Source organism: Gadus macrocephalus, chromosome 15, assembly GCF_031168955.1.
Source record: "Gadus macrocephalus chromosome 15, ASM3116895v1".
Classification (NCBI taxonomy): domain Eukaryota; kingdom Metazoa; phylum Chordata; class Actinopteri; order Gadiformes; family Gadidae; genus Gadus; species Gadus macrocephalus.
Window position 1 is genome coordinate 21,340,935 of NC_082396.1, and position 27,471 is coordinate 21,368,405.

The 27,471-nt window shown below is 44.1% G+C and overlaps 3 protein-coding genes and 1 long non-coding RNA gene across 11 annotated transcripts in view; 3 read left to right on the forward strand and 1 right to left on the reverse strand.

Annotated features, from left to right (window-relative positions):
• The window catches only part of pld5 (phospholipase D family, member 5), a 209,951-nt gene extending 208,345 nt beyond the window's left edge, over positions 1-1,606 (forward strand). Inside the window, exon 10 of the mRNA XM_060074005.1 lies at positions 284-1,606. Coding sequence (XP_059929988.1) covers positions 284-852 — 569 coding nt within the window. The 3' untranslated portion in view covers positions 853-1,606. The remainder of the gene's footprint in view (positions 1-283) is intronic.
• A 722-nt stretch (positions 1,607-2,328) lies between these two features.
• On the reverse strand, positions 2,329-7,591 carry LOC132473755 (uncharacterized). 3 transcript variants are annotated; one of them, XM_060074016.1, is made up of 3 exons: positions 3,379-7,591; positions 3,033-3,093; positions 2,329-2,720 (listed from the first exon to the last, which is right to left on the reverse strand). In XM_060074016.1, the coding sequence occupies exon 1, from the start codon at positions 4,838-4,840 to the stop codon at positions 3,884-3,886; it is 957 nt and encodes a 318-aa protein (XP_059929999.1). In that variant the 5' UTR covers positions 4,841-7,591; the 3' UTR covers positions 2,329-2,720; positions 3,033-3,093; positions 3,379-3,883. The 3 variants fall into 3 exon arrangements, with proteins under 3 accessions (XP_059929999.1, XP_059929998.1, XP_059929997.1); XM_060074015.1 differs by having other exon boundaries at positions 2,329-3,093; XM_060074014.1 differs by having other exon boundaries at positions 3,033-7,591.
• A 2,280-nt stretch (positions 7,592-9,871) lies between these two features.
• cfap36 (cilia and flagella associated protein 36) overlaps positions 9,872-27,471 on the forward strand; it is a 35,885-nt gene continuing 18,285 nt past the window's right edge. For 3 of the 6 annotated variants that reach the window (XM_060074007.1, XM_060074009.1, XM_060074008.1), the window contains exons 1-3: positions 9,872-10,195; positions 10,699-10,763; positions 11,021-11,122. In XM_060074007.1, the coding sequence (XP_059929990.1) occupies positions 10,096-10,195; positions 10,699-10,763; positions 11,021-11,122 (267 nt within the window). In that variant the 5' untranslated portion in view covers positions 9,872-10,095. Of the gene's footprint in view, positions 10,196-10,698; positions 10,764-11,007; positions 11,123-27,471 lie in introns of those variants that run through there. The other 3 variants (XM_060074012.1, XM_060074010.1, XM_060074006.1) reach the window with 3 other exon arrangements.
• LOC132473229 (uncharacterized) lies at positions 15,703-18,833 on the forward strand. Its single transcript, XR_009529288.1, has 2 exons — positions 15,703-18,445; positions 18,718-18,833. It is a non-coding gene; the product is annotated as an uncharacterized LOC132473229 (long non-coding RNA).

Consider the following 27,471-nt stretch of genomic DNA (forward strand, 5'->3'; position numbering starts at 1 on the left):
TGCCAGATAGGCTGGTTTTTCCCGCCGAATTGGACTACCTTTTACAACGTTCTGGCAGCGGTGACCCTAGCGTTGATGTTAGCGCTGACGTTAGCCCTGATGTTAGCAGTGATGTTAGCTGTGACGTTAGCGTTGACGCTAGCTGTGATTCTAGCGTTGACGTTAGGGCTGGCGTTACACCCTGGTACATTAAAAGAGCAGACCCATAATTAGTGTAAGCCAACTTCTGGTTGTCCTACGATGTGAAAAGAGTCTCTCCCCTGGTTCTATTCCATGACTCCAGGTAACCTGGACTGGGTGGGGAACGAGTTCACCTTCAACGCAGGCGCCGGCCTGGTGATCAGCCAGCAGGAGGGGGTGGACCAGAGGAACTCCACGGTGGTGGAGCAGCTAAGAGATGCCTTCGAGAGGGACTGGTCCTCCCGCTACACGCACTCCCTGCAGCCCGACCTGCTGCCCGTCTGCAACCGGCACAAGGCCAGCCGGCTTGTGCCGCTCAAAGGAGCCCGACCTCCCCACAGCTCTACTGTCCCGCTGGCAGGAAGTCCACCACGCCACCTCCCAGCACCCATCCAAACCCCTTCCTGCAACAGTGAATTTCACCATAGCAACAAGCAGGAACCTAGCAGAGGGAGCAGGGGCCCCCCGGACAACGGGCTGGCGTCCACCACAGCTGGCCCAATGGAGGAGGGCAGAGCCACGCTGACGCAACCGGAGGACAGACAGGTGTACGTCAAAGTCAGTCACTCTGACAGTCCAATGGGATCTCTGCTGCCTAGCCAGCCAATAGAAAGCAGTGGAGGCAGAGAGCTACAGAGCGGGCCCCTGTGGCCCCCTGGTACTGATGTCTAATGATGCTGGGAGCCCTGCAGTCGGCACGATGGTAGGATGACCCTGGGACACCATGTCAGGATTTATTAGTACAGAATAACACAGACCTCAACGCTCTTCACCACAACGAGCTCATATGACGAGAGCTTCCTTGATGAGATGGGAACTTTCTGCTATACCAATTCCTTAATCATTGTTTTGTGTGTCCTTTGTGAGCAATCACCTCTTATGCTTTAGCTCATTTAGCTAATCACAAAACAACGAGTGTCTCTTGAATTTGGGCCGTGCACTTCCCTTCAGACAGTGATTGATTGACCGCTGGGTCGCCAAGATACCCTGGAGAACAATGACCAACATGCAGAAATCTCAAGAAACTAGAAGTGAAATCTTAGGACATCCCAATGGGCTCAAATGACAAAAACCTTTGTCTGAATCTAGTAGCTAAACCCACTCTGTATTCAAAGAGTTTGATCACTGACTTACAAGGTATCCGAACATGAAACACCTAGTAAGTAAAAGTAAGTAAAATGTATTTATAAAAGCACATTTATAACAGTCTGCACTGACCAAAGTGCTGTACATAGTGCATTCAGAAGGCAAAATAACAACATTAGAATACAATAAAAATAAAAGACATGAAACCGGACATCCACACACAACAAAGGCAGTTGTGTAGAGGTCAGATAGTTAATGGGGAGGGAAGGCAAGGTTATACAGATTGGTTTTGAGCCTTGATTTAAAAAGCATAAATGGAGGGGGCATCACGTATGTCGGGTGGCAGCCTTTTTGTTTCAGTCTGGAGCGGGGGATGTGTAGAAGTCCCTTATTAGAGGATCTTAGGGACCTAGTGGCTGAGTGGGGGTGTAAAAGGTCTGATATATAAGATGGGGCCTGACCATTGATGGCTTTGAACACCATAAGAACAGTCTTAAACCTGATAGTAATGGACAGATAACTGTTGGTCCAATGCATTGGCAGAGTGCATCCATCTCCAGGCCAGCAGTCAGAGCAGAGTGACATTAAGGCTGTGCCATTAAATGGCTCTATGGTGTACTGGTCCCTGCTAGAACTGGTCTGCTGTTGACAGGGCTTTGGACAGGAGGGTCGTCATGGAAAACTTTCACTGCTCAAACAATTTCCCTAACCTCATGTGAGAGCCAGTGACACACACTGGTTCAACCCATGGATGGTATGTTACGTGCTACACACATTAATAATGAGATGCAGCATTTATTTTGTAAAGTTATCTATACTCTTTACACAGCACTGGTGTTAGTTAAAGATATTGATTTATATATATATATATATATATATATATATATATATATATATATAATATATATATATATTAGAGCTGTCAGTTAAACGCGTTATTAACGGCGTTAACGCAAACCAATTTTAACGGCGTTAAAAAAATTATCGCGCGATTAACGCATTTGTTTTATTAAAAATATTATTTATTTATTTTGGCTCAAAACAAAGAAGCAGTAGCCTGACTGCTATGTTCAAATGACATTTGTTCAAAGCAGTCGTTTAATTGCACTATAGGCTCTTTTTTTTGTATCGTCCTGTTTTGATCAGTATATGCCAATGTTGTTATCAATAAAAAATCATTTGCACAAGGCAAGCCGATGCACTTCACCATGTTGATAAGAGAATTAAAATGAGAAGAATTATGGGACAAAAAAAATCAAGGGATATTTAGCATAGAAAAAGAATTTGCGATTAATCGTGAGTTAACTATGACATTAATGCGATTAATCACGATTAAATATTTTAATCGCTTGACAGCTCTAATATATATATATATATGTAACCGATGTCTTTCTGCGTTGTGTCTTTTATCTTTGAGTGAGGCACACACAGGAGTCGAGTACTGGAGGTTTATTCTTTCAAAAGGAGACAAAACAACACGGGCGTCGCACACAATCTGGGATATCACTCTCCACTCAGCTCCGTGCATCAGCGCTCACTCACGCTAGCTTAATATAGCCTGTGACTTTCAAAGAATACATGTAGGGAATAAATTATAAAAATTTAAACAAAGCATAAAATGATCTCAAATAAATTAATTAAATAAAAAGACAGTATATTAAATATATACACTAATAAAGGAAATAAAATATAATAGAGAATTGTCATTTTCCTCTCACACTCATTTTACATATTATACCATAAACAAAGACACATAACAGGCATACCTTTCAAAAGGAGACAAAACAACACGGGCGTCACACACAATCCGGGATATCACTCTCCACTCTACAAAACAAAGGAAGCAAACAATTGACCACACATACCGGATCACACAACTGCATTTGAAATATCAAGGCGGGAAAAAACTAAGCTACCACCGGCTCAAGCTAGTTTACGAGTTAAAAAGTCCACCCTTCCAACAGTTCAATGAAATTGTCTACGCACCAGAGAGTTTCTCCCGCGTGCCTAAAAGCACGTCGCAAAGCAGTGTGAACCACCACAACCGTTCAAGGGCAACAAACAAGGGGTTAACCTAAAACTCTAACGGAGAGAGACACAAACGCAACTCACCAGCTCCGTGCATCAGCGCTCACTGACGCTAGACACACAGGTGCAACGCCAAACCACTCCCCAGGGAAACAAAAGGCATGCCATAGGGAACAACGAAACCAACTTACTTAGGAACCAATATTTGGTGGAGTTCACAATAAAAAAAGGTATGAACAATGATAAAAAAATAAAACAAAATCAAATTAAATTTAGCTCGGCTACATACTCCCCTCTGAACTTCACCAAAATACCTCAAGACTTTAGCAGAACACTCCAATACATTCACGTTATGCAACTCATTAGTTACTCATATTACTGAGAAAATGGCCGAGGAGGGCTGCGCAACCCTCCAGGGTACACTTTCAAAAAAGGGTGCCCTTTACACCACCATACACGTTACTTCATAAAGGTAATACTTAAATATACCTTTAAAAAGACAAGGAGTACCTAATATTTATCACTCCTACTCTAACACATGTTCAACCCAAACACTGGATTAAAGAATTGTCTTAAGGTACTTGATGGCTTACAGAGGTTCATCACTCAAGCTAGTATTTTCCTGAGTGTTCTGAATGAGTCTATCTACAGGTTTCACCAGCCTACCCACCCTTGTTCTAATACGGGAGACAACACTGATCACAGTGCTTGGGGGGTCGTTGCTACAGCCTGTTTCATCGACCACACTTGACACACTCATTGACCTCCGGCTAACACTTTCCCGCAGGTCAATGTCTCCAAGCTCTTCATCATCGTCAAGACATGTTTGGACAACAGGAGCACTATCCAGAACCCAACTGGATGTCCTGTCTTCTGTGACATCACCTGTTGCCACATCTGACACGCGGCTTTGTGTCTCGTCATGGCTCGACTCAGATGACTCAGTGAACGATGCGTCAACATCCTCTTCATCTTCCACCTCAAGTGGAAGAAAGTTTGCGCACAGGAGGCGATTGCGATGCACAACCTTTTCACGGCCACTGCTTGTATTCCTTATCCGATAGGTATGACACCTAGGATCTCTTGAGACCACCATGTACGGGATAGACTCCCATTTGTCAGACAATTTCTTGCGTCCCCTTTCACATTTGTTTGACAAGAGCACTTGGTCTCCCTCAGCGATGTCATGACCTTTGGTCCTCTTGTTGTACAGTTCAGTTTGGTGCTGCTGACTGGTGACAGCATTGGCCTGAGCAGATGATAATGCCTCTTTTAACTCCTCCCTCAGTTTAAGGACATATTTATCATAGTCAGCGATGTCACAGTCCCTCTCCACATTGTGGAACATCACGTCAACTGGGAGTCTGGGGATCCTCCCATACATTAGATAGAACGGGGCGTAGCCTGTTGACTCGTGGGCAGTGCAGTTGTAGGCGAAAGTCAACGTCTGCAACATCTGGGGCCATTTTTGCTTGGCTCTTGGAGGGAGAGCTCTGATCATGCTTCCCAATGTCCGGTTGAAGCGTTCAACCACACCGTTTCCCATGGGATGATAAGCCGTTGTCCTCGACTTCTTTACACCAGAAATCAGCAGCAACTCTCAGATCAACTGGCTCTCGAAGTTGGCTCCTTGGTCGGAGTGAATTCTCTCTGGGAAGCCGTAGACACAGAAGTATCGATCCCAGAGCTGACGGGCAACCTGCTTTGCTGACTGATCGTGACATGGAAAAGCGTGAGCCATTTTTGTGAAATGGTCAGTGATGACCAGGACATCGACAGTTTTTCCATTTGGGATTTCGGCTGACCAAAAGTCAATGCAGACCATCTCGAGAGGGCTTGTTGTTTTGATGCTCTCGAGAGGCGCTCTCCCTTCAGGTTCGGGTGTCTTGCTTACCACACAGCGCTTGCATGACTTGACATATTCACGGACATCTCGTTCCATGTCAATCCAGTAGAACCTCTGCCTCGCAAGATATAGAGTCCAGTGCTGTCCCTGGTGCCCAGCCTCATCATGGACACCCTGCAGAGCCTGCTTGGTCAGTCATGCAGCCACGACATACTGGTAACGCCTTCTCCCAGTTAGTGAGTCTTTGATCACTCTATACAGGATACCATCCAACATCTTGAGCTTTTCCCACTGCTTTAGAGTTTTCTGGACTTTGAGAGGCTCTTTGACTCTTTCTCTCCTCGATGGTCTACTACCACGTGACACGTAGTGTATGACTCTTGCCAGTATAGTGTCTTCCTGTTGCTTGTCTTGGAGCTCTTTAAGGGAGAAGACAGGTAAGGCACTTTCACCTGGTGGAACGAGCTTATGCACATTGTTTGCCAGCCAGGAGATCACTCGTCCTTTGGGTCCCTCAACCCACTCAACTTGACCATCCAGGACGGCTGTCACTTCTTCACTGCTCATTGAACTGCATGCCATTTCAGATCCACCCATTTTGACCTCTTGGCAGTTGGTGCTCAGCCGAAACACATCCTGTATCCTGTCATCTCGGATCTGCTGCGCTTCTTCCAGCAGAGCTCCATACGGCTCTGCTATAAGTCTCTCGCTGACCCGTGGCTTGACAAAGGGTTGTCTACTCAAGGCATCCGCGACGATGTTCTTGCTGCCTGGGATATATTGAATACTGAAGTCGTATGGAGCCAGCTTCGACACCCACCGCTGTTCACAAGCATCCAACTTTGGCTTTGTGAGGATGTAGGTTAACGGGTTATTGTCGGTCCAGACGGTGAAGGAATGTCCCTTTAACCAATGGCTGAATTTATCACACACAGACCATTTGAGAGCGAGGAACTCCAACCGATGAGCTGGATACTTCATTTGAGGGCGAGTCAGAGCCTTGCTTGCGAAGGCTATGGGACGTGCCTTGCTCCCTCCTTCGGGGACTTGAGAGAGTACAGCGCCCAATCCATCCAATGAAGCGTCGGTTGAGAGAATGAAAGGGCGACCAAAGTCTGGATGAATGAGTTGCTCTGTTCTTGAGTCCAATCACCTGGGCTGAGCCTTTTGAAGTGAGAAGCCCGTTTTGCGTTGGCCTTTCCAGTGGCAGCGGCGGTCAGGGAGAACAGGGGCTTTGCCATGCTGGAACAGTTTTGTATGAATCTCTGGTAATACATTATCATACCGAGGAAAGACTTGATCCTTTTTGCTGAAGGTGTGACTCCATCCTCCATCATCAAATCCGCTTCACTCATGTCTGTGATGACTTGTATCTTTTCAGAATCAGTGGCAACTCCGTTCTCGTTAATGATGTGGCCCAAGAACCTGACGCTTCGCCTAAAGAAATGGCATTTCTTCGGTGCCAACTTAAGCCCATGTCCTCTCAACCGCTTAAAGACCATTTCGAGTCTGTTCAGGGCTTCCTCTTCATTTGGGGCAAAGACCAAAACATCGTCAAGGTAGCACAGCAGGGTCAAGAAGTTTTGGTCTCCAAAGACACTCATCATGAGGCGCATGAAACTCGCCGGGCTGTTGCACAGGCCTTGGGGTAGTCGGTTGAACTCATGGAGGCCTACTGGTGTAGTGAAACTTCTTGTCCTGTTCATGCATGGGGACATTGTAGAACCCCGATGTCAAGTCCATGGCGCTGAATATGGTATTTACCCCTAACGCAGCCAAACAGTCAGCTTGGTGGGGTACTGGGTGGGCATCCTTCACTGTGCGTGCATTAAGCCACCGGTAGTCCACACAGATGCGTAGCTCTCCATTTTTTTTCCAAACCAGTACTAATGGCGAAGCCCACTCACTTGATGACTTGCGTATGATGTTCTTCTCTTCCATCTCAGAGAGGACTTCTCTTAGTTTCTGGTATTGGCTTGGTGGGACACGGCGGTATGCTAGACGGAAGGGGCGCTCATCAGTCAGATGGATCCGGTGGACAAAGTCTTTGGCCAGGCCACAGTCCAGTACTTCCAATACAGGGACACTTCACAAGAGTTGATGTCTATATCGTTCAATCCAAGACCAGCAAGCTTGTCCTGAAGGGTGGTAGTTACAGAGGTATCAGGGACATGGTCAGTGCTTACTCTTACGCTTTGGCCTTGTGCTTTTAGCTCTGTGTCGGTGACATGGTCCACTCCGAGCTCGAAGTCTTCAAGTGCCACACATGGTGAAACATCAGCTAACTTCATGTTCCTCCTCAGTGTTACAGGCTTGTCACTTGGGTTCACGACCTTCACAGGAACCCACCTGTCTCCACTCATTGATGACACAGTTCTCCCTACCATGATGCTTTTCCGGTTTGAGTGGGACTTTGAAAGTTCCACCAGTATGGTAATTCCCTCTGAGATAGGAGCCTTTCCATGAAGCTTTCCCCACCCTATGTGCTCCTGTTTGGGCATCAGCGTCACAGCATTGGTAAGTTTTACAGTCCCAATGACGTCTGGGATAGTGTCACCTTTCCATCTTGTTATGCCCGAGAGCATGCTCAAGAACTGTTCGATGCCTGGTTCACCAGTGGAGTCAGCTTTACTCATCACGCGCCAATAGCTGGGATTTTGCTTGAATTGGCGTAGCAGGTGTTTCAGCACATTGCTAGCTCGGCTACATATATATATACTGTATATATATATAAACCACAAGCCTTACGAAATATACACACATTAGAAGTTAGGCTTTCAGTTGAGATGTGGTCTCAGTGAATCTGTGTTCTTACTGCATTGCCTTACACTCAATGACATAAAGCATGGTCAGGTGGGAAATGGCAGTGCTGGCACTGTGCCACCAAGACCAACAAAGATCTTCTGACAGAAGATGCAATATCTTTTTTTCAGAATGGGAACTATTCATTTGTAAGGATTGTTAAGGAATTATATGTTTTTGTATTCATATCTGCGAAGCTAACCCTAATCGATCAGAGTGACTATTGCCTCCGGGTGAATTTATGATTCTGATTTAGGCCTACTATTAAACTGTTACTAATAAATAATGACAGCGCAGAGAGAAAGAATACAGAGCATCTGCTATTATCAATAGACAGGCTTTGATGCAAAGCAGATTATTTCGAGGACAAAGTGGTCTGGACTATATGTTTCAATATGGAAAAGCATGGAAATATTGTCTAGGATGTTGTATATCAGGGTTATAAGACCAATAGCTATAATTGTACCCAAACGCTTTAGCTAGCACCAAGGCTTTTGAATAAAGGAGTTTCTATAAACAAAAATAGTCTGGTGAAGTAAACACATTCAAGTGATAACATCATTCAATTATGCTTTTTTATGTGATCAAATAATTTAAAAGATATATAAAGTAATGTTTTTTCAATGGGCAACTTAACAGCGGTTTCCATGCCATTTGCACACTTTTTTGTATGGTTGCTTTACATCAACACAAATTGATGATGGGCCACTTCTGTCACCTAGCGGTAAATGCAGGAACATGCCTTCCATCAGAAGTGGGAGTGTAAGGATGAACACAGGTGTGTCTCTTGATGTTAATCATGGCCACTGGCATACAGACCCTTCATTGACTTAATGAGCTCCTGTGATGAAGGCCTACTGCCGGCAGTATGGACCACTTCTGCTCACACTATAGTTCAATCAAATGGAATTCAAGACACGAGATACGAGACACAATATGCTTACCTTAATTTTCTGCAAACGATTGCATGAGGCTAAAATGCTTAGTTGGCAAAGGAGTCCAATTAACCTAAAAAAACTAACATGATCTATTCATAGTCCAGATTCTCTTAAAACATCCAAGTGACCCCATTACTTTCGCAGTGATGTAACCCTACAAAGAGGACACAAGGGTGCCTCCCCATTCTGAACTGACTTCATTCTAATGAACTGTATATGTTAAACATGCTCATTTTAATGTCCACCATGTACAGGGGTTCATTAACAGAATGATCTCTGGCCTACCCTGATCTAGCATGAGAAGGTGCTTCACACAGACTCTGTGATCATGTTCTTCAAATATATGCTACTCTATGTTTATGACTGATTCTGTCTGGCATGAATGAATCACTGAAAATAGTAGATGCTTTTTAGAATATGCAGGCACCAGCTTTCCGGACTCACAGGACTGGAGACAACACTTTGACAAATGTATGGATTTGTCGTTTACTGAATAAGCACAACCCACAATGTCAAGACACAAACATGAGACTAAAGAAACCATGTGCATGACGGGGAAATGGGGTAATAATAGAACAAAAGCCGGAGCCCAGCTATAGCCACATAACTTGGCATGCTTGCTTCTTGCATGTCCTGCCTTCCATCCATGAAGAAATGTTAGCCTTGTGAGTATATAATAGCTTATATTTCAATGAAATCAAAGGAATGCATCTTAATTGTATAAACTTTTATGCACCCTATTTATTACTCAATCTGTAGATTTTAATAAAGCCCGAGCTTACATTTTTTTGCTTATTGTGTCATTCATTCTCTCTCTCTCTCTCTCTCTCTCTCTCTCTCTCTCTCTCTCTCTCTCTCTCTCTCTCTCTCTCTCTCTCTCTCTCTCTCTTTCGCACGCACGCACGCACGCACAAACACACACGCACAAACACACACGCACACAACCAACACAACACCGCCGCACACGCTCGGTCCCTAGAGGAAATGACGTCACGGTAACCATAGAGACCGACCAGGCGTCACCGCCTTCTATCCGTAGCGCGTTCAGAGCGTCCCTCCGCTCGGAGTTTTTCAAGTCAACACGAGCTGACTTTAAATAACCGAAGGAAAGAGACCTGGTTTAGGAGGATGTCGACCAAAAGTGGGATGACTGTGAGCTTCGTCGTTTCCAAGCGGGGACTCAGGGACTGAGGGCCTGATCTCCCGTGGGCCGACATGGCCGAGGAGGACTGGGTGCTGGAGAGTATTGTTGGCTATTTGGGGAGTCCGGAGTGGGTGATTCCTGTCTCTGACTTCATGGAGATCAACTGCTCAGGTATGTAGACCTCCTACCCGGGTAGTAGGCCGTCTCGGTGCACAAAGAGACGTGTCTTCTTCAGTGTAACACGTCTCTCTGTGGACCCAGACGCCGCCCGAGTAGTGGATCGTCTGGGCTCGGGTCGAGGTGTACTCACGGGGCGGGTGCTAAGCTAACTAAGCTAATAGGAAGTCTGGACTGGTGGTCTGATGTTTTGGAGCCAAAGTAGGAAGAGAACAGTTAACTTTTAACTGTTAACTTTACCATGTAACTATTCACGTATTATAGGTAATGAAAGTCGTGTGATTTGCAGTGATGCTAAGGACTTTCATGTGGCAGCTGTAGCTTTAGCACCTGATCTCTCTCTCTCTCGATGGATGGATGGATGGATGGATGGATGGATGATACAAATCATTAAAAATGACTGTCCGTGACATTTGAATACTTGTATGAGAAGTGCCCAAGGTTTTATTTTCGATATTGGGTCCAAGATACTTAACAAATGTGCAACTTTTCCTTAGTTTTTGACGATGAAGACGAGAACAAATTGACCTACACGGAAATCCACAAGCAGTTCAAGCAGCTGGTGAGTCAGTGTGCACTGATGCAGGAGAACATAACATAACTTAAGCCACACTTACCATCACTACAATGTGTACATGTTACCTGTTCCATATTGCTATTACAGTGCTGCAGCAGCCAAAAGTGCTGTTACAGATTGCTCGGTTGCTTACTTTGTTATAATAGCATGTGATGTAAAGTGTTACCACATTTTTTAATCACTGGTTGAGATTTAGCTGACTCATGAAACAGCAGGCTGATGTAAGCAGCTTCCCTGTTCAGGTAGAGAAGCTGTTGGACAACCACATGCAGGAGATTGGCATAAATGAGCAGCAGTTTGTCGAAGCCTACACCTCTCCCTTCGCCAAGGCAAAAACTTTGCAGGTACACTTTGTGCGTGTGTGTGACTGCCTGCCTGCCTGCCTGCAAATGTTAACATGCTGGGTATATACATTTAGAGTTATACATTTTTTTGGACCTCACTCTGATGAATGTATGTGACTGTCAGACTCATTCAGTGTGTGTGGAATCCTAAATTTTGGAGCATCTCCGCACCGAGTCACAGAGAAAGTGTTTTACCGTCAGCCATCTAGGATCAGTCCCTCTAAGCCTCATATGGTGCGATGTCACAGCTTTTTGATTCACCTGTTCTTCTCTCCCCTCATAGAGAGAGAGAGAGAGGGAGAGAGGGGCTTAGGGTGGATCAGCTGACCAAGTTATAGCAGGCCGCTCAGGCGCTTTGTGTGCTAAGTGTGGAGGAACGCGCTGTCGTAAGTCAACACAGAACTAGAGCTGCTCTATGCTTTGAGGAGAATCTGACCCCGATGTATGGAGGCCTTCACTGATTGGTTCTCTTGAGGAGAACCTAACCATTATGTTGAGTCGATAAAAATCCCATTTTCTACAGGCTGCATGAAATTCCCATGAATTTATTATAGGATATTTTATAACCTACAAGGGTATGCTTATGGTAAGATCATCCAAATTCAATGTAAAAGGTCTTAACAGGTGGATGTTGAACAGCCTTGTACATCCCTGGGCCCTCAGTAAGGCAACAATCAGCAACTTCGCTAATATACAGGTATGGAAGTAAATCTGTGCCATCGGATTTTGAAAATAAAAAGCCATGGAATTCTAAGCACTGAATATTTATGCATACAAATAACATATCGGGATTTTTTGCCTCTGAATTTAACTCAATGAATCATTTTCAGTTTTGAAAAATTAAAAACAAATATTCAACGTTAAAATTAGGGCTGCAACAACGAATCGATAAAAGTCGATTACTAAATGCGTTGGCAACGAATTTGGTCGTCGATTCATTCGCGCGATTAATAAGTTACTCATAGGCGCAGCACTGTTTACAGCCAGCCGCCGACAGGTTGGTTCACTTCACGGTTCATGCACGCCCACAGCGAGCTTTAGAGTGCACTCACACTAGGCCATCTGGCCGTGGCCGTTGGCCGTTTTCACACATAACCGTGCTCAAATGGCCCCATTGTTCTCTGGCCTGCACTCACACTAGGCAATCTGGCCGTGGCCGTTGGCCGTCGCAACTGTGGCATGGCCACGGTAGGCTCTTGTACATACGTCATCATGTCGTAACACGTCACCAAGCGTCCGCTGCATGTACCATAATAAAGTCTGCCACCATTCAGAGTTTTAACAACAATGGACAACAACACAGAGAACACACCAACAGTTGAACCGCTTGACGCGATGTTTACCGTTTAATGGAAAAAATGAAGGCTCGTCGCCTTTATTATGTCTGTGGTCGTCGCATGGACTATACGTTATCCAGCTCAGCTTGCGTAGCCGTGCGTGTGCGCGTGTCGGCTCATTAGCATCTGTACCGTAGCGGCCCGTACCGTAGCAGCACACCTCTCCCAAGTGGCCAAATTGGCCTGGCCAGACTGGCCACACTCACACTGGCAGATTTGAGCACGGTTAGGTGTGAAAACGGCCACGGCCACAGCCAGATGGCCTAGTGTGAACGACCACAGCTTGTATTTTGTGAAGTGTTGCGAATGGTGGATTGAGAGAATGGAGACCAACGACTGTTGCTGTTTTTGCCTGAGAATTGCGGGCGTGCTTGTACATTCATCGTAGGGCTGGGCGATATGGCCTAAAAAAAAAATCTGATTTAAATCTATTTACATAAAAAAGCATTATGGTAGGCCTTGGCATTGTAAACAGTGTAACCTGTAACATAACATAAAATGTAAAATATATAAAATATAAAATAAAATATTACTAATAATAAGAGGTAGTTCTGATAAAGTGCCAACATAACATTCAAACTTTCAACATGTGGTCATAAATATACAGTGCTTTGCAAACGGTAATTACCTTAAAAAAGGGAATAGTAACGGGAGAAGAATGAGAAAAACACACACGCAGCTCTTTCCTTCATTCGTCTGTATTGAATGAGGAAGAGGAGCGCGATCCCCCTACTGGAGCCCCGAGGCATTACCAACAGATCGACGAATTACCAACAGATCGACAAATTATTAAACCACACAGATATATTGCAAATGAATTATGTTGACCTCAAAATAGATTATGCATGTATGAATAAATTGTTGTAAACAACTTGCCACACTCGCTGCCATGTTTGTGTATCACTTTGGTAAATGCACGTTCTTTGTGGGGGGAGGGCTGAGCCCATTCCGAACTACGGGAGCTGAGAGGGAAGCGTTGGCGGATGTTGAAGAGAAATTTCATTGAAAAAAGTCGACGTGAGCTACACACTCGAGTTAATCGATAAAATCGGTTTATCGGCCAGCCCTAATTCATCGAACATCTTCGAAAGACAGAAAAAAAGTAGCAGAGTCCCATACGTTTCCCCCCCAGCAGAACTATGGGAAAACAAACTTTTTCCGTGTCTGGTCGGCAAAACTCCGAATACATCTTTCTTTTCCAGGAAAGACTTCAGTGCAGTTCCTTGTTCATTTCTCAAAGAAAATGATAACTTCAAGTCTTGAAGAGTCGCGGCCAAAGCCGAGTCAAAAGACAGCTGTTCGCCAGCAGCAGCAGCCATTATTGTTTACCTCTAATACAGCCGCAGCTCTGTCGTCATTCGGCTCGATTCCGCCCCTCACAATCTGATTTGCCTTTCACATTTTCTGTTTCCAGCAGCGAAAAATGACGACAGAAGGCTAGACCTCCCTGGCTGCAAATTCAATTTGCTGCCGCTAGGGGCGTCTAGATTTCTAGGCTACGAGTTTGAAGCACAGACAGGCATGAGGTCGTTCCACGGGCCCATTTAAAGAAAGGACAGCAGACTAAAACATGGCCGCCCATTCATTCCTATGAAAACTTCTCAATGGCGCTGGGCCACATCAAGGAGAGATTTGCTTCTGCATCATGGGCGCCTAGCCACCTCCTAGTGCATAACGTGCCGGATGCAGAAATATTCTCGTTCATTAGCATTGTTAGCATTGTAGCATCATAAGCGAGAGATATGAGCGAGCACAGACACATTGTTTCCCGATCATGGAACTATAAGTTAATAACCCTGATGATTCTCTGTATGTGATCTTTAAATTACACTCCTCCTGCCATCTGGACAACAATTATTATGTAACAATTATTATGCCGGGCCGAAACAACACTCACTACAACTCACTACAACTTTCACTACAACTCCTTTCAGCCTCCTTCTCCTGCAAAAAATACATGAATAGAATAAAACGCTTGAGGTGGTGTTTTGAAAAGTGAAAACTGAAGTCCCAGATCTACTTCTGGGACTTCATGAGCTGCGTCTCAATTAGGCGAGTTTCAAATGAGGCATGCGACTTTGTTTGCCATGCGTCAGAATTCATTCTGGGATGAAAAACATCAAATACCTGTAATAACTTCCGATGCAACGAGTCACCTGGCTTTCAAAATTCGCGGTAGTTTGAGGAAAACAACTTCTGTCTGCTTTTCTGGGCATTTGCTCTTGAATAATGGTGTGTTCCTGAATTCTCAGACGCCAGCCTTCCGGTCTCGGAGCATTCATAGCGTTCCTGTTCGTCTTTGTGAATGTGACATGAAATTGGCTTGTCGTTGTTTATTGTTAGCTACATTAGCCTCTTTAGCATACCAGCCCAAAAACAAACAACACAACTTTACATTGTATTGCACGCACTGCAAGACTATGCAATGTATAATTGGTGTCTGGAATAAATTAGCAATGTGATTAAGGGCCCTATTTGAACGGTCTGAAACGCAAGTGGGAAGCGCAAAGCGCAAGTAGCTTTGTGGGCGGTTCTACGGCGCTATCGCTATTTTACAGGCGGATAAATGACACTTGCGTCGCGGCGCAAGTGTCAAAAGGGTTGGTCTGAAGCAGCCTAGTTACCCGTAGGTGTGGTTTGGGCGTAACGTCCAACAAACCAATGAGAGTGCCAGCTCCCATCCCCTTTAAGAGCCATGAGCGCATTTGAATCGGACGAGTTGATATTTTGACAGCGCGTCTGCAGTCTCCGATGAGACAGATGCACATGAATTTCAAACTGCAAATTTCTCAGTTTATTGCCAAATAATATGGCCTAATTCACACATGGAATAAGGGGTTTTCTTCCACAACTTCAGAAATACTGAGTCCTCAAATAAATTTCGGCAAAGAAAACGTATATGATATAACATATGCGGTAACTGTGGTTCTATTTAATGATATACGCAATACATTATAAACATTGTTTCTTATCAGTATTGTATGCTATCCTAATATGCATGTGTCCCCGCGGTAATAGACATTGCCATTGATTGTATTATGCATTACGTGTTTAGTTTACGTGTGTTTAAACAGAGCACACACGCGCGCCCGCATTCATTCATTCTTTTTAACACTCACTCGCGGTAAGTCGTTTGCAGATGCATTGATTTAAAAGTACAACTCATTACCGCTGCATCAGCTGTTCTTTCCCAAATAATTTACCAAGAATGTGCGGCTAGGTAGATGGGAGAAGCAAAGTGTATGCGTAGGGCTGTCACGGTTGAGGAATTTTCACCGCGGTGAAAACAGGGGGCGCAATATCGCGGTATGCGATATTATTGCACAATTTTTTAAAATGCCGTTTAAGCGAGATAATGCACATTTAAATTCAAAACACACCCGTAACCGGAGTTTTGTCAGCGAACTTTTCGGACACAACGGAGCTGAAGGTTTGTGTGGAACCAGTTGCCATGGAGAATACGTCACCACTTTGCCAACAGTACGTTTGTTACTAAATTTATATTTATATTACTTTACATTGTGTAGTGCCGAACAACTCCCCTTACCTGTTCTAAAATCAGCGCAAAGCACGGCCTCTTGGGGCTTATTGCTTAATTTAAAAAAGGTTATTAAAAAATCTCGTTGGAAGCGCGATGTATGCGCAGGCGCCGTTTGGGCATAACAATATGGCGGCTGCCGTTCAATGTAGTTTTCATCACCACCGCCGGATTATGTTTCATTTATTTCATTACAGTACGTCCCCTAAACGTTACAACATAATCGACACGAATGAGCACAGCATCGAGCAGTGGAAACGTGGGTTTATTTACTATGAAGTTCGTATTTTTAATTGTTGAAATGAAATCAGCGGTGACAAGCTAGTTGTTTTGGTAGCGGCTAAATTAGCATGTTGCGATACTTTGTACAGGGGATCACGTCTGCGCCGAGTAGATGCGCAGAGGGTTGAAACAGCGCTTGTCCGGTCTGCTCACAAGAAGGTTTCTTTGGCCAGTTACTGTGATTAAACAGAGTTGTTTAATGTTCACAATGTATCGTTTTTCATGGGGAAAATGAGATGCGTCCCCGGGACGCATGGATAGTGAGTTTAGTGCGTCCTTTCAGATTTTAATGCGTCAGCGACGCAGGACGCGTACCTAGCAACATCACTGCGTAACTAAATGAATGAACGTTAATGAATGGGTATCATGGCAACGCACGTTTCATTCTAGAATTCCACGGTCAGTTTCATGAACGCGCAACCCGCACCAGGTCATATGCGGTGATCGCGATGGCCCATTATCTACCGCGGTGTGCTCTAAATATCGCGATATTTCATTTTTGCGATTATTGCGACAGCCCTATGTATGCGCGAGGTGCACAAGCAATCCGTATGCATCGCATGCGCATGTATGCATGCGCCCTTAAAATAGCATCTGAACAACGCGCCACTGACTTTAAACCAGGTATTTCCTGGTCAGTAGCGCAATGGTATTCAGAAACGGCAAAATACCGTTTGCGCCAGAACACGCCTCCTCCTTCCGCTGAACCGCCCCCTTGGGGCGCATGATCAATCCCTAATTTACCAGCGAGTGGCGGTGGTGGGAAAAGAACGCTCTGCGCCAGTTGTAAACTAGCAACGACACATGCGCCAGTGACTAAGTCACTTGCGCCGGATGCAAGATAGGGCCCTAAGTGTGTAAGAGCATTTAAAATCAACATTAAAATGACCTACGTGGTACAAATACAAAACAAATTAATCTCTTCACGGGCGCTTTTGTTGAGAGCGTCATCACTGCTCTCGGCCTACAAGAAATGCCGCAAGAAAGCTGGGAGATCTTCGACTTTCGACTCGGAAGTCTGGCGTTCGAGGAATCAGGAACACACCATAAGTGCGGACATATGACCCTCCCCTCAAAATATCAAAACGTTGCCCTGGTTGGTTGGAATTACCACGTGGAATTTCCCACGTGAGAAATGACATATCTCCGAGGCGTGCCCTCTCCTAAACTGGCTGTGTCTCAATTCAGGGGACGATCCTTTGAAGGCTGCATTCGAAGGCCGATTGCGTCACTGCGACGCGTCAAGGCTTTCCTATTTCGAAGGCGCCTTCAAATGCAGCCTTCTTTTCCCGGATTTGAAGGATCCACCGGCTGGATCCTTCACAGCCCAACGTATCCCAAGATTCATTGCGCGTTGGATTTTTATTACATAACGGCTCCATATTTGTCCTCCGCCGTCCGGTTTGATTCGCAGCTGTCAGGGTTGCTAGGTGACAGGAGTGGCGCGTCATCAGGCAAGGTAAAGGGTGTTAACGGCTTGTTACGCAAAACTGGAAATCAGGGCCGGCGCTCAGCATAGGCAACCTAGGCGACCGCCCAGGTTGCCTATGCTGCCGTACATAGGCACGCCGTACGTTTGCAACGTAATGATAGGCTATATTTTGCATGGATTGATTTGTTTTAATATGTAAGTAGCTGGTGTTTCAACAAGCTACTGTCGTCTACCTCTGGGACTTCATGAGCTGCGTCTCAATTAGGCGAGTTTCAGATGAGGCATGCGACTTTGTTTGCCATGCGTCAGAATGCATCCTGGGATGAAAAACATCAAATACCTGTGATAACTTCCGATGCATGGATTGATTTGTTTTAATATGGAAGTAGCCATAGGCGTCGATTACGCCGGGGACGCGTCCCCACCAGTTTTCGTAAAGACTAATTTTGTCCCCACCAGAAAAAAATAAATAAAATTAATGCAGTTTTTAAAAAATGAATGTTAATAGCGCGAGACGGATGCGAACCAATCCATCTGGATACGGCACACAGCCGTCAACAATTTGCAACAATTATAACATTTGGATGAGTAGTTCTAGAATGGGGGAGGGGTGGGTGGTACGGTGGGCGGCTCCTTCTCTGTGTAATCTGAACCTGACTGCTTCCTGCGCACTTCCATGGACAATCTGCTGCGGTTGCAGCCTCATGCATTTGAGGAGAGGAGGTCCGGAGGAGGTAACGTAACGTATCTATATTTATTCATGATGATGACAATCTGTACAAACTCCTTTGTCGTAGTTTGACCGAGGGCAGCGAACGATTTATCTTGATAGATTCTAAGTTCTATCATTGACGTTGAAGCTATAGCCAACATTAGCTTCACTAAGTTCTGATTGACTTAGTTCCTCTCCCTGATCAAATGTAAACAAAGACAGGAGATTGATAACTTAATAGATTTAGCTCTGTCTTATTTATTTATTTTAAAATGCAGTGTTTTCTCCCTTTAGGAACTTGTTTCTGCCAACTCACCTCTTCATTGCCATCTACCAGTTCCTGCCTTTCATTAAGCTCTGATGCACTTGGTTCCTGTTCCTTATAAATAAATAAAAATGTGTTAACTCAATTGATTATGCCCTCTATTTTATGAGATTTATGTGGTGTGCAAACAAAAGTCTTGTAACCTTTATTGTAATGATATGACCACTATGGCGGTATGTTGGTTGTGGTATATGTTATCAATATTGTAATTGGTTTTTGACAAAATATAGGTTTGGAGTGTGCGGTTGCCTGGTACCATGGTTGTTACTTGGTACAAATAATATGGATGATTTACGACCATCTAGTGGGGAGTCTGAAAACTGCTAACGAAACGTCATTGAAGTGAAAATAAAATAAATCATTCGTACTGTTGTAAATTCAAAATTTATTTAAATAGCTAAACGTTAGAGCACATAGGGCAAAACACTCCAGTAGCACCAGGCATGCTAGCCAACAATGTTTTGCGCTGGTAGAGGCTAGCTAGCTAAAAAAACCTCAATAATTACAATATATTTCTAGAATAAATATTAATTTAGCTGAGCTCATAAGACACTAGCACACTTACTGTGCATGTCAGCTTCAATTGCTTGGCTTTAAAAAAAGCTCTGATGTCCTGTCCACTCCTTTTTGACATTTTGCAGTATAATTAACTAGGTAGGATCAGAGAATGTCGGGCTCTGGTTGTATCGCTATCTCGCCTTTTTTCAGTCGTGACTAGATGTCCCCTCTGCGGCACCGTAGTGGATTATTTTTGTATGAGGTGCCAGCCTGACTTGGACAATGAATGAGATATTAATACTAATACTCTATGGCTGGTATGCAATGATGAGGCATCAGACAGTCAATTAATTTTAGCCTGAATACATAGGTAAGAAGCACCAGACCGCTAGTACCATGGATGGACAGTGTCAGAGCGAAAACCTGTTGAACTAAATGGATGTGGTTAGGCAGCAGGCACGCAGGCTACACAGCGGGATACATCTGCAGACCACTGGCACATTAATAAAGGTAAGATGAGATATTTATTGCTTAAGATTTGCTGGTACTTTGGCGAGATCTTTTGCGTTTTTGCCCTCATGTGGTGAGCTGTTTTAACTTGAAATAGTACTACTAGCCATAGCCTCCAAGTAGCCTAACTTAAATTATCCAGTGTTAGCGTTCTTACGGTGTTGGGTATAGCCTGGTGGAGATTGCGATAGTGTAGTCGGTGGAGTCAGTCTCTTGTTGACTCAAAGTGACTTTTGGTCATTCGCTTTGCTTGAATTATGGAATAATTGTGTGTGTGTGTGTGTGGGGGGGGGGGGGAGTGCATGGGTTTTGGTCAGAATGCCATGTAGATTGGATGGATGTGTGTTGTGAATTGAGCCAGCTCATGATGTGATATAAAGCGTTCAGCTATAATTATTTTTAGCTTTTTCGATCTGAACATTCGTAGTGCTGTGTGTATACGTTTGCCCCTTCTGAACTTAAACACGTAGGTAATAAGCCCCTCTTTGTTTATTTTGGTATAGCTCATGTCATGTCACGTCAACATTGAGTGCATCATGGAGCAGAACATTGTGGGTCATTCATGTCCAATGCTTTTTGAAAACGCTTTCTTCATAAAACGTGTCAGACATAATTTTTTTGTAAAAATTGTATTAATTAGTAAGCTACACAGGTATCCCGTCTTCAGAACCTTTCATGACCTGCGCTAAAGAAAAATAAGGTGCATCCCCAGCACTTCTAAAAATGCATTCCAGATTGCATCTCTGTCCCCACCACATTTCAAACCAAACTGACGCCACTGGAAGTAGCTGGTGTTTCAACAAGCTACTGTCGCCAATAACAATATTCAACAATTAAAATATTTACCACTGGAGCAGTATTAAAAAGCGGAAGCGCTTCCACATAAGCAAGTCGTTCCAAACTCAAAACTAGGGCTGCAACTAATGATTATTTTAATAATCGATTAATCTGTCGATTATTTTTTCGATTAATCGATGAATCGGATAAAAAAAAGAAACATTTGTAATTGCCGCATCTTTATTCAAAAACTGAACATTACTTCAAATTCACAGTGCAGACTGAAGTGTAAAAACACCAGGTTATTGCTCCAACATCTCGGAACTATTAAAAGTAATATTAAATAATAAAACAATTAAAAAACATAACTGGGATAACACAAAAAAAAACATACAATGTATGATATACTTTTATATGTATATAAGGGATGTCCATGGTTAACCGGTCAAACCTATTGATACCATTTTCAAGACTCCTTGAAATAACCCTAACTTGTAATATTGCTTTAATTGATGATAAGATGATGATAGTTCAAGATAGGACATTAAACAGGTCATAATTCTATCTTTACTATCTTTTTTATATTACTGGGAAAACAAGTTTTCACCAAAATCTCAATTATTATTATTTTTCTTCAGTTGCATTTGAACGCATCAATCATATTACTGAGCCAACCTGAACACATCACATTTGACACTGTTTGTGACCATTGGTCAGTTTTTTTTTTTAAGCTAACTAGCTCTATATCCTGCCGATTTTAACATGGATTTAAAAACTGCATTACTATTTTTAACTGACGGGACTTTCTACACCGTCCGGTTGTGTGATTACTACCGCTGCTTTGAATGACTGTTGATGCACGCGGTGCCGACTCCGAGCCCGTCTGCACAACGTCTGCAGCAGCAGCAGCAGCTGACAGTTTTCGGTTGGACTAGACGGATACTGAGTTGAAGGAGTTTTTTTAACCCAAAGACAGTGAAGGTACAACACTTTTATGTAGGCCTACAGTGCAGTGTTAAGATATGACCAAAATACAAGCTGTGGTTGCTCACACTAAAGCTCGCTGTGGGCGTGCATGAACCATGAACCAACCTGTCGGTGGCTGGCTGTAAACAGTGCTGCGCCTACGAGTAACTTATTATTCGCGCGACACAACGAATCGACGACCAAATTCGTTGCCAACGCATTTAGTAATCGATTTTTATAAATTTTATCGATTCGTTGTTGCAGCCCTACTCTGAACGCTACAAATGCTAGGCAGCAATCTAGCCAGCACTCTAGCCTCATCTCAGAATTCTCAAAAATAAAGGGCGCAAACAGGGCTTGAATTTCTGAGTATTCTCAAAATTGGAACAGTGCTTGACGGCGTTGTATGACTTGGCATCCTTAAAGGGGCTGCCATTGAAACAGCCAGAGCCCATGAATCTAGGGACCCAAACACCAGGAGCAGTGCATGCTTCCGCAATCCACCAGTGCTCAGCGGCCAAGCCTGGTATTGCAGCTGTTTAAGCGGGCTGTGGATGGGTCCCTCGATTCATGGGGCCCAGAAGTAGATATCTCCGTTCACTCCAATACAAGTGGGGAACAGGAATGTGTCTCCCCAAAAAATGTCTGGATATCAATCAAAGGCTCATAATTATCTTTATACCATGTACTAATAAAATATAAGTTTTCTCTATTCAAAACGCCACCTCAAGCGTTTTATTTATTAATTATTTGCAGGAGAAGGAGAGGTGGGCAACTGAAAGGAGTCGTAGTGAAACAAATGTTGCTTCGGCCCGGCATCCGAGAGGGCTCAGTGCCGTCCGTTAACTTCTTGTGTCCAAGGTTTTTCCTTTTACTTAACATGAATGACGTTGATGGTTTTTAGGCACTTTGTTGACTTTTTCACTTAAAGTCGCAGAGGGATGTGTAGACAGAACTTTTGCTTATGATGCTACAATGGTAACAATGCTACACAACGAGAATATTTCTGCATCCGGCACGTCATGCACTAGGGCGTGGCTGGCTCCAATGATGCGGAAGCAAATCTCTCCTTGATGTTTCCCTGCGCCATAGAGTGGCATAGTCACGTCCCTTCCGGTAGAGGCCATGGGACAGGGGCGCAGATGGGATTTTTGAACTGGGGGGGACCAAGCTGTCAGCAAATTATTTCAACTCAATAAGTTATTTTTGTGTAATTTGGGCTTTAACTAGCGCTCAAGTAGTTACTTTCGTAATAGCCTATGGGCCAATGGTTTGCACTAAAAAGCCAATGGAGAATTCTAAATTGAAATCATGGATAAACAACAGTGAACATTGTTAAACAAAGGCCTACTTGACCTTATGCAAAATATTTATTTAAACATTTGTGTATATAACACTCAGAAGTGTAAACAACAACATATTTACATAAATGAAAAAAATGACCAAAAATTTACTCTCTAAGCAGACTCACTGAAGGACCCAAAAACATCTCTCCTCCTTTGATTACCCTGAACATACTGCTGGGCAATGTCTTGTCTGTCCAGTCTGTCAAGCCTCTCTTGATGAATATGGCACACAGCAATGCCATTTAGTCTTTTTTGCGTCATGGTTGATCGCAACCATGTCTTTAATCTGCGTAACGCACTGAAACTGCGCTCTGCCTCAGCAGATGATATGGGCACCACCATCAACAATCTCACTAGTGTCTCTACCTGATCAAACAGGCCACGGACTTCAGGGGGCATTTCTTGCAAAGCATGCACAGCATCTGCAGTTGTGTTGACCGTGTACTTGTTTTTAAACATTGCCAGTTGGACTCTCAAGTCTTCCTCTTTCAGTTCAGGATATTTGCGAACTGCTGCATCATTTAGAATGGGAGTAAGGAGTGAGTTTTCCAGTTCTTTTAATGTTTGAATGCCTGGTTGCATAAACCTCTCAGTAATTTGTGTATCTACTGTGTCTAGGACACGGTAGAACTCTGCTCTGTAAAAATCCACAGCTGATCCAGGTGTGTATGCAGGAGCCTGCCCAGAATATCTTTTAGGGGGCCTATGTGTGCGTGGTAGAACAATGGGATCTAGAGACAGATTCCCACACCTGTCGTCTGCCTCCTTAAAGACTGCTTCAAAGTGTTCTGTGTTTCTTTTGGATTTTAAGCTGTCTTGGACCAAGGAGACTGCAGAGAGCATGCCCTCCATTGTCTGAGTCTTTTTCTGGAGAGATTTGTTTAGAACCTCTAGTTCACTGATCACATCTAAAGCAAGCAGAAGTCCCAGTACAACATTACCCTGTTGCAGTCGAACATGTAAGCCCTCTGCCCTGCTTGCAGACTCAGAATGACTTGCAGCCATCTCCTCTAGTGCACTTAGTACCATCCCATATTGGCTGAGAACAGCACGGATAGCAGGTGAGCGTACAGTCCACCTTGTGGGACATAAAGGCCTGATGGACAGGGCTGGCCCTTCCCCTTCAGCTGCAACAATGGCTTTAAATTTGTCTTTCAACTTACCAGACCGCCCAAAAAATGTGCCAAGGTCATGTATCCAGTCAAGTGCATTTCGCACAACACACGAGGCTGAGCAAGCTTGTTGTGTAACTAAATTGACACAGTGTGCTCCACAGTGTATATATGGTGCTAGTGGCTGTACTCGCTGAATAACAGCCTGTGCACCTGAGTACTTTCCAGCCATATTCGCAGCTCCATCATATGCCTGACCTCTGAGGCCTGATATTGGCAAATTCAGCCTCAACAGAACGTCCGAAATTATCCTGGCAAGGTTTTCACCTGTTGTAGAAGTTGCTTCATACAACCCTATGAAGTCTTCGTGCACCAGCAAATCAGTGTCAACATACCGTAGGCACAGCGCCTCCTGCTCAACACCAGAGACATCCCTTGTCCCATCCATAATAATGGAATACTGCAACACTGGTAAGGACCGGATCTCATCTGCAATTCTCCTGATAATTGATGAACTCATCAAATTTAGCCGCTCATTTTGACAATCCCAAGATGTGTGCACCCCCCTCTTTGCAGATAACCAGCTACTGAATGACCATGATCATCTACAGCTTTGTATTTCAGAAGCTGGTCAAGGTTACCTTGATGATGTCCATGCCCTCTAAAGGCCAATCCCTGCCTCGCCAGAAACATCTCGGCTCCTATTATTTTTAACAGGCTAGTTCTGTTTTCTGCCTGTTGTGTACTGACTGCACTGCTCAACTGTGTAGTAACTGGCCTGTTTTCATATGCAGCAGTTGTAACAGCCAGTTTGTGACCATCTGATTTCTCATGCATGGAACATCTTTCAAGTGCCTTTTTCCAGTTTTTAAATCCAGCATTGACAAAGGCTGGGTCTATACTCTTGGCCTGTGCTGGTTTCCCTGTCTTAAAGTATTTTGAGCAGTGAAAACACAGAACACCATCAGTACCCATACTAACATGAAGCCAGGGAAACTTCTCATACCATGCTTTTTGGAATGTCAGTGTCCGGTCTTTGAGCACTTGTTTTTGAAAAACTTTAGGGTCAGGTTGATTTGGCTTTGTATATGTCATTATCATGTCAACTTCCTTTCCATCTGTGTCGCCTCCTGTCCCTCCTTGTTCTTCTTTCTCTCCTTCCTCATGCTGTCTTTTTCTACTGTGGCTGTCCCCTTCTTCTGTCTGTATTCCTTCTTTCCCTCCTTGTTCTGTCCCTGCTTCTTCTGTCTGTATTCCTTCTTTCTCTCCTTCCTCATGCTGTCTTTTTCTACTGTGGCTGTCCCCTTCTTCTGTCTGTATTCCTTCTTTCTCTCCTTCCTCATGCTGTCTTTTTCTACTGTGGCTGTCCCCTTCTTCTGTCTGTATTCCTCCTTTCCCTCCTTGTTCTGTCCCTGCTTCTTTTGTCTGTATTCCTTCTTTCCCTCCTTCCTCATGCAGTCTCTTTCTTGACTGACTAGGGCCTGCCTCACTGTCATCAGGAATTGCCTGCAGGCCAGGAGGATAATGTTAACATTTTAAATCTTATAATTTCACTTAACAGTTTCTTATTAGTGTGCCTGGAAAAGCACACTACTACTATCCACCATAGTTATTATAATATTGTATTCTTCTGTATATATACACATACACGCACACACATAGCTAGCTACAGAGGAGTATTTAATGAATTAATAAGCTACCGCTAGCAAGCTAGCTAAAGACAATGACAAGGTATTATTATGCTAGCGCTGAAAAAACATTAAAGCTATTCACCCACGGCATAAAAATACTTTTATTTTACATTTAGCCTACTTCAGGTAAGAGTAAATGCCGTTTATTAATGTCACTAGCTGCTCAACATTACAAAACGATTAGCTGCCACATCTGGGAAAGTCAACAGGCAACAGGCGTAGGATAGGATAGCCTACTTACTTTGTTTGTTTTTTGAAAAAACGCTTGTATTGTTTTTTGCTTCTTCATTTTGTTTCTTCATTGCACCCGCTCTGTCATAATGATCACCGCAACAGGTACAGGCGCGGCTGAGCTACCAGTTCCTCTTTAGGACCCTGGGGAGTGAGAGTCGTGCCTTATGGTGTGTTCAATTTACACTGAAAGTCGGAACTTGGAGCTCGGAACAACGTAACCCCTAAGTTGAGTGCTCCCAGCGCGTCCCAGCCTCACAAACGTAAAAACAAAACATGTAACTACTTTTTACGTGAGAAGCAGATAGCATGAATTCTATGTCTGGCTGGTGAGATTAATCCGACTTTCCGAGTTGGAGATCCAACTTCACGGGGGGTTCTGATTAAAATTCTGACTTGGAGCACGGAAATTCTGACATTCGTGCACAACTGGAACGCACCATTAGTCGTAGCACACAAACGCCAGGCTCTCAATGCGCGCTGCATGTAAATTAGTCGAACTAACGGAACATTAATTCTCCGTTTTACCGGTGATGTTTGTCGCCTTATGTAGGGACAGAGTGGGGGGGGTCACTATGAATCTGAGGGGGACATGTCCCCCCTGTCCCCCCCCCCATCTGCGCGCCTGCCATGGGACCTATGAGATCGAAAACTATGAATGTGTTTCAATGGAGAGAAAGTAATTATTTTCTGGTCCCAGTCTTTATATGACCTGGATTACACATATTTAGTTTTTGGATTTAAATAATAATGTTTCATGCAAAGAAAACTAAAAAAATTTGCGAAGAAGTTTCATAATGGTTTTGTGTGTGGCCGCTTTGTGAACTACAGCTCTTCGCTTTTCCCGACGCAAATGATATAAGTCACCACCCGCACTTGGATCTCCGGTACAGACATGGCGATCTCTCTGCTCCACTTCACCGCTTTTTTCCAATGGGAGGATAAAAGCATCGAAAGAGGTGAAAACCATTATAAATCGGGGCATGTGGAGAGTTTCAGTTATGCCGATGGGGAGATTGTCGGTCTTGTCCACGCCAATCGCAGGGAGCGTGACGTCACATACGAGATGTGAAGTCTTTCTCATTGTGTTTTCTCTACAGCCTTTAACTGAACAATTGCACAATAAACGGTCAAACTCTGGAGATGAAAAATTATCATTTAAATCCACAAACAACATATGTGTAATCTGGGGCATGTAAAGACTGGGACCAGAAAATAATTACTTTCTCTCCATTAAAACCCATTCATATTTTTCGATCTAATAGGTCCCATGGGCTCTACCAGAAGGGGCGTGACTTCGCCACTCTGTGGAGCAGTTTTCATAGGAATGAATGGGCGGCCATGTTTTAGTCCAGTGTCCTTTCTGTAATAGGTCCATGAGAGGGACCCATCCACACAGCCCGCTTAAACAGCTGCAATACCAGGCTTGGCGGCTGAGCACTGGTAGATTGTGGAAGTATGCACTGTTCCTGGGGGCTTGGGTCATTCACGTGCGGAAACATGCCCAAGCTTAAAACTTAAAGTTTGTATCGTTATCGATTACTCGGATTGAGAGGTATTCATTTCGTGACATCGGCCGCACGTTAAGTGGC

Bases quoted from the DNA above. Each gene is read 5' to 3' on its own strand.
- LOC132473755 (XM_060074016.1), bottom strand. From the start codon at position 4,840: ATGGGAAACGGTGTGGTTGAACGCTTCAACCGGACATTGGGAAGCATG.